The 7,128-nt window shown below is 41.4% G+C and overlaps 1 protein-coding gene across 1 annotated transcript; it reads left to right on the top strand.

Moving 5' to 3' along the window:
• The first annotated feature begins 1,802 nt into the window (after positions 1 to 1,802).
• On the top strand, positions 1,803 to 4,054 carry snai2 (snail family zinc finger 2). The gene is made up of 3 exons (XM_062482040.1): positions 1,803 to 2,035; positions 2,248 to 2,769; positions 3,171 to 4,054. Exons 1-3 carry the CDS (start codon positions 1,957 to 1,959, stop codon positions 3,350 to 3,352), a joined length of 783 nt encoding a protein of 260 aa, XP_062338024.1. The 5' UTR covers positions 1,803 to 1,956; the 3' UTR covers positions 3,353 to 4,054.
• Positions 4,055 to 7,128: the final 3,074 nt, after the last annotated feature.

The following is a 7,128-nucleotide window of genomic DNA, read 5'->3' as shown; positions in this document are numbered from 1 at the left end:
CGGTGGTGTTATTGAACCACGGTTGTAGTGTGTCTGTTTCTGTAACTGATCTGCAGGCCAGAGGGCATCTGTCTGGAGAAGCACCAGGCTCTCCAACAAGTTCAATAGGATCAACCCACACTGTTACCTAACCACCCTGCTGCACCAATGTGACAAATTGAAGCTGGATTCTGTGTGAGAATCATGTTGTGAAATTGTGACCAAGGCTAACCTCATCAGGTTTAGTGTCTTGGGCTTGAAGCACTTGTCAGCCTCCATCTTACTGGGAGATAATGCATTAGATCCACTGTTCACAGATGAATTATCGTCCTTTCAGTTTAGCTTCAAAATGATAGTCTAAACCAATATTTAGAGAGATATTAATCAAACTGTAGAATCAACTGGCTGTCCTGATAGATTTGTGGCTGCAGACCAAGCTGCAACATAATCACTAAATCTCTCTCCTGCCTGAAAAAACACCTGTACTTGAAGTATCCATAATTGTCATTCTAAATGAAAATAACTGATTTATTGATTTCTTTTACATGGATGCATCTATAGAGCGCATATTTACTCGACCCTTGTCCTCATCACTCACGTGGATAAAAAGATCAGAGAAGGTGTACTCGCGGTTATACAGAAAATCACTCTTGAAGCCGAGGGGTTTACCACAACACCATGAGAAAACTGCATATCTACCACGTACCTTGTTGGCCATGTGTTGGATATGCTTGCTGCAGGTGGACCATGGAGCTGTTGGGGTAAAAGAGTTGGAGCCATAGGTGTGCGTAAAACCCATAACATATTGAGTTACTGTGCAAAGATAACCCCTCCAACCATTTATAATTTAGCGCTGTACAAAAGTGAACCGTTCATGATGTGTAAATGATGTTGCACAGATAAAATAGCTGGCTCCCAATTAACTTAATTTGTGCGTCCAAATGAGATTCTCATATCTGCTGACCTGGCCAATCAAATCGCTTGGGGGCCTACTTTCATAACTGCCAATTTATGCTGGCTTTGTTTTCCATTGTCTCAGTTATGTTGGACACCATCCACCCCTCCCATCCATGGGTAAGTTAAACGAACACAAGGGGGCGTAGACTGCTAAGTTTCCCCTTCCCCAACAAACTCAGCCAAGGTAGATGTGATTAAACTGCTGAGATTGACCTTGAGAGCCAACTATAGTTAGATTTATGTTCAAAGGAAGAAAACTTTATTCAATTATTGGCAACGGAAATGTATGATTTCCTGCATCCACTCATGTCAGGAAATATGTCACTGGATAGACTAAGGGTATTTCAATGTGGACCGACTGGTCCTCCTTGACTTGTGCTCTATTATTGGTTCGAAGAAAGAGAAAGACTGTGGATTGTTAAATAGGCCTAACAAATCAAGGTTAATTATCAGTGCAGTGCTCAGTTACATAAGTAGCAATGGAGCTGTTAAGAGCAATAAATGAGACGCATGTCATGTAATTGTTCTTTACATACTTGTTGGCTATTATCACCATTTTCATTTTCTTCAGCCTCCAGAGCTATGCAACACAACGGGCATTAGCAACAACCTGCACATTCCAGTGATTGCAAAGTCTACCTACTGCGTACCAAGATCATTATCTTCCTGCAAGCCCATGCACCACAACTACTCCAACAGCCCCCAGTTCTCTCCAACACCTGTCTAGTTAGAAGAGGTGGTCTTAACCCCGCCCACCTGGGACTGCGTGTTTAAACCCCGTTTTAATTGGATTGAGGACCCCATGTATGAATGTGTGACTCCTCCCATGCACCTGATGGGGAGTATTTACTGCTCCTTACTGCTGTCTGTCCACTGTACTGTTACAACAGCGCTTCACTACACGATGACACTTTGGACTATGCAATAAGGGATTCCCGTCCATACAGTGTTTTGAACCGTCCAGAGGGGACCGTTATATTTACCAGAGGTCTAGAAAAGGTTTCCATTTAATTTTCCAAGATGCCACGTTCCTTTCTGGTCAAGAAACATATTAATTCCGCTAAGAAGCCAAATTATAGTGAGCTGGAAAGCCCCGCAGGTAAAGAAACACAAAGTTTTCAAAGTTTATGAGTGTAGCCACACTTTTATACTTGCTAAACTGTATAACGTTCTAAAACTAACTAATGCAAAATACCAATGTCTGTTTCAAGTACGCGTTCTTTGATTGCCTCACTTGTTTTCAATACTTTCAGCAGGTGTTGAATGCTTACTTTCGAGAAAGGATCAAATGTATTTTATCTTATTTTTCAGTATTAATTTCGCCGTATCTCTACAAGGGCCTTCCATTGCCTGTCATCCCTCAAACGGAGATCCTTAGTTCGGTGGCATACAACCCTATAACGGTTTGGACTACCAGCAACTTGCCGCTCTCCCCGCTTCCAAGTGACTTATCTCCAATCTCTGGATACCCCTCGTCCCTCTCCGACACCTCATCTAAAGACCACAGTGGGTCAGAAAGTCCAAGAAGTGACGAAGATGAACGTATGCTCACAAAGTTCTCAGACCCTCACGGAGTTGACTCTGAAAAATTCCAATGTAGTTTGTGTAGCAAGTCCTACTCCACTTACTCTGGACTGCTAAAACACAAGCAGCTGCACTGCGACGCCCAAACGAGGAAATCGTTCAGCTGCAAATACTGCGAAAAGGAGTACGTTAGTCTGGGAGCCCTTAAAATGCATATTAGAACTCACACTCTGCCGTGCGTCTGTAAAATATGCGGCAAAGCCTTTTCCAGACCATGGTTACTTCAAGGACACATCAGAACACATACCGGTAAGTGTCTGCACACATTTGTAGAAACAAGGAACATGTCTGTCTGTTTGGTATAGTTTTAATTTGCGGTGGTAGGTTGCAAGCCTATTCAGATGATGATCTTTGATACAAGTTTATTTTGTTGGGGCCCATACTACCAGAGGCTGAGGTAGCTTGTCAGAACAAGCAGTACAATGAACTGATAAAAAAACACTGGTACCCATGCCTCCCAATATGACTTAAAATATTTTCACAACCGCAGCTGTCTTTCACCTGACACATCATTCTTGTTTCCAAGTGTTTCTACCTTGAGCTTTATCATCAGCTGAGGGTGGACTCTTTAGGTCTGACAGTTAAACAGATAGTAAGTCGGTGTGATCTATTTCTGATTGCTAACACATTTCTTTTCTCCTATCCTACAGGTGAAAAGCCCTTTTCCTGCCCACATTGCAACAGGGCTTTTGCAGACCGGTCTAACCTCAGGGCTCACCTACAAACCCATTCGGATGTGAAAAAATACCAATGCAAGAACTGCTCCAAAACTTTCTCCAGAATGTCTCTTCTGCACAAGCATGAGGAATCTGGTTGTTGTGTAGCACGTTGAACTGGGATACCTTGCCTTCAGAGCCCTCTGTTATTTTCCAGTCTTCACAAACTGTCCGCTGGGGAAAAATTGGCTTTTTTCCTCCAAATATGCAGAGTCACCTTTGACATGACAATCCATTTCATTTCAGTATAAAAAAATTCTACGGAATGCTTTTTATTTCAAGCAGTATTTTCGCCATTTCACCACTGACAGTGTTGAACCTTGCCATAACATATAACCATCTGTCTGCGCTCTTCGTGCTCTCTTGACATGTCCAGAGATATATGTCTTTGATACAAATCTCACAGGGGATGTGTTTTAGGTTAAACCTGAATATTTTTCTTTTGATATGATACTGTATATTGTAACACATGACAGCAGCAGTGCACTGTCTGTGGAATATTTGAAGCCATCGCTACATGGAGATCAAGTGCAAAGACTTTTGAGGGTGAAAGTGTTTCGAACTTACACAATCATGACACAGTAACTACTTGCCAGCACTCAGTTTAGCAATACATTTTCAAGTGCCTCTATTTTGTCTGGCATTTATGTATTTTAAAAAAAGGTTAGCATTTATATTTTTATATATTTGAATGTAAGTGTGACTGAAATGATTGTATTTTGACAGTGCAAACTGTGATTGAATGATTTTTATATTTTAAGATACTTAAAAAAATAAAAATTCAAAGACTTTTAGAAAATGTTTTTCTATTTGGCAGCACAAACTATTACAGCAGAAATAAATATATACTCATGTTTATACTGCAATCATATAAGCAAGCATTTGGATATCTATCAGCTTTTGTTGATTTAGACATAGTTTAAGGACATTGCTTTTGTAAAATGTATAACAAGGCAAAAGTCAGAGTGTAAGAGATGACTCAGCCCAGACTCAAGGCTGAACCTGTTCTCTGTGAACCTGTCCAGACATCAAACAGGCTTTACATTTAACACATGCCAGCTATATTGATCTGCACTCACTTGTTATAGTCTTTTGAGGACCCAGGGATCTTTATTTGCTTAACTGAGTGTCTTTAAAGCACAAGAGCGTATTATTTTCCAGTGAATAGCTGCCATCACCCTAAACAGTAAATTAACTAAATCTCTAAGGTGCCTTTTTAAATCAATTCTTCCTGTAACATACCTGCTAAGTGAGGTAAAGTGAAGTCTACTCAACTGCATACAAACTGTCTCTGGCAGAAGAATTGTTCTCCAAAATGTTTTTATGAAACCCCAAGATTTGCATTGCTTTGACAACCTCCAATAATTCTGGGATCTGTGCCGCCACGGATAAATCGACGACCCAAGGTTACATTTAGTTGTATTTTACACTGTGCTGTCTACTTATGTTGAACGACACAAAGTGTAATATCTGAAAGGGTAGATTGGTAGTCGAACAGTGTTTGAGACTTTGACACCATGGTCAAAAGCTGCTGATCTATGGGAGATGATTTGACAAATACACATTTGCTGTCTGTTGAGCTGAACTTCCCCATAGGTCAATATTCAATCAGATTAGTCACCATCAAGCTAGTCCAGGTGCTCTCCCCTGTTGCTCTGATTAGACCAGGTGGCTCGTGGCGCTCTGGACTGACTGTGTGGGAGAGAGGCAGGTGCAGACGCTGACACACATAGAGACCACAGCTAGGATTCCACAGGACAGTCCAACTGGGGCATGATTAATGGGGAAACATTACAAGCATACAGTGCACTATAACCTACACTGTTGGACCTTTACAACACTAAGGAAAAAAGTGTTTCTTCAAATGACCGTGTTGTTAGCACAAATGCCACACGAGGTGTCAATACTAATACCCTATACCATATGCTTGTGTCACATACGATATGTAAATGTGTAAATGTGCATAGGAACGGTTGCCGTCTTCTTTGACTTTTTGTGATATCTCTGAATACACCAATTAACTGCTTGGCTGATTGCTCAGATAGTAGCAGGACACACAGCGCTTCTCATTCCACCATGAATATTTGATGTAGCAGTTGTGTTGGTAGGGGGAGGAGACGGGGTGGAGACCAAGCAATGGCTCATTTGTTCTCAGCATATGGCTATTATGGAATGTGTGAGATCCAATATGTGTTGGGGGTGGCAACTGTTAATAGGCCTCCTGTTGTGTATACAGTAATTATAGCAGACCTGAGACACACAGCAGTAGGCCCATCTCATTTTCCTGTTTACCAGGAAAGAGATGGATGTCAGAAATATTTGTTGCCTCAGGTTACTTCTCCCCTTCATGATGTGAAGCACCATAGGACATTGTAGCACTCCTCCATGGCTTGTGTAGCTACTTTTTGCTCTCTGAATGTCTTTTCTCCATAACAATGTTTTAGACTTACAGCGCTGGAAAACATGTAGAGACCATAGCACCTTTTTCTTTCCTAAACAAAAAAGTTGAGAAGGACAATTTTGAGTGAGGAGCGGAAGGCCACTGCATATTTGACCCTTCTGTTTCTTACTCAAAATTGTCCTCTCAACCTTTTTAAAAATGAAAGAAAAAGGTGCAGTGGTCTTTACATTTTTTCCAGAGCTGTATATAGTAGTCACAGCAACAACATTGCATCATGAATGGTATACAGTAAAAGCAACATGTACCATTGTAATTCTTACTCCACTCAATAAATGGTGGTGACACACAGAGAGCCCTGCGATAGCTGGATGAAGACGGAGGCTGATTTGGAAACCTGCTGACTTGGTGGTGAATGGGGAGTGTGATTCCTTTATGACCGTTAAGTGGAACAAATAAAGTTAGCGGTGTCCTGTGAGGGCTGATTGTCCTGGGCATAGCGTGATCCACCGGCTCCTCTCCAGCACTGGCCCCGCAGAATGGGGCTGATTGTATATTCTCACTCAGCTACTTGAACAGCCTGGAGGAGCAAGTCTGTTTATGGAACTCCAGCGTCTTGTTAGAAAGGATTCTGTTTCATTTTCACTGTCTCCCCAAATTACTGAACAGCTTTTCATTTTTTTTGCATTGCTGTCTAGAAGGATGCATATTTGCCTTACTTAAATTACATAAACCATACCAGTTCAGGATTGGTTGATAATTGACTATGGAGTTGTGAGTAGACTGTTTTGAAGAATGTGGCATACTAAGCAGTTGTTGTGAGTTTGGGTGACTTGAAGACAACTACAAATACATTAGTAAACAGAAAAAGAGTACTAAGTCAGTTTTGTTTTTCATGTGTCAGAATGTTAGGCTAATAAATAAATAACTTGGCTTTGATTGAAGAGTCAACAAAACTGATTTGAGGACTGCAGTCTTATCAGTTCCTGGAGTAGGGTTGTCCCCATATCTTTGTAAGGGATTGTTAGGTCCACATGTCCACATCAGAGGCTGGGGAGACAAGACTGAGACAAGCAAGACTGTGTTGTCATAATCAATAGTACTTTGGTATTTTCAAGTCGCTGTCTTGTCGAGCATAGGTCAGCTGTCAAAAGAACCTGTGATCGTACTTGATTGTATTTCCTACTCTGTGTGCAACTCAGAAACTCATGACTGCTGCAATTAGGGAACAACATGAACCTTTGTCACCACACGTCCTTAAGCAGAACAGTCATGCCCTTAGCAACACTTGCTCCTTGATGTATTGATATTATGGTTTGTCGGTACAACTGTATGGAAGGCTAATTACTGTGTCGAGGATTCCTTCATCTATCGGCTAGCTTGCTCTGGCATTGAAGTGCATGACAGGACTGCATGATTGTCGAGATGATTGTTGACTGGTCAGATCAAGATGGTCGCTCGTTACTTTGACCCATTCTGTTATACTGTTAGTCA

The sequence above is a fragment of the Osmerus eperlanus genome, chromosome 16 (genome assembly GCF_963692335.1).
Source record: "Osmerus eperlanus chromosome 16, fOsmEpe2.1, whole genome shotgun sequence".
Taxonomy (NCBI): domain Eukaryota; kingdom Metazoa; phylum Chordata; class Actinopteri; order Osmeriformes; family Osmeridae; genus Osmerus; species Osmerus eperlanus.
This window is presented reverse-complemented; position numbering and strand designations above follow the sequence as displayed.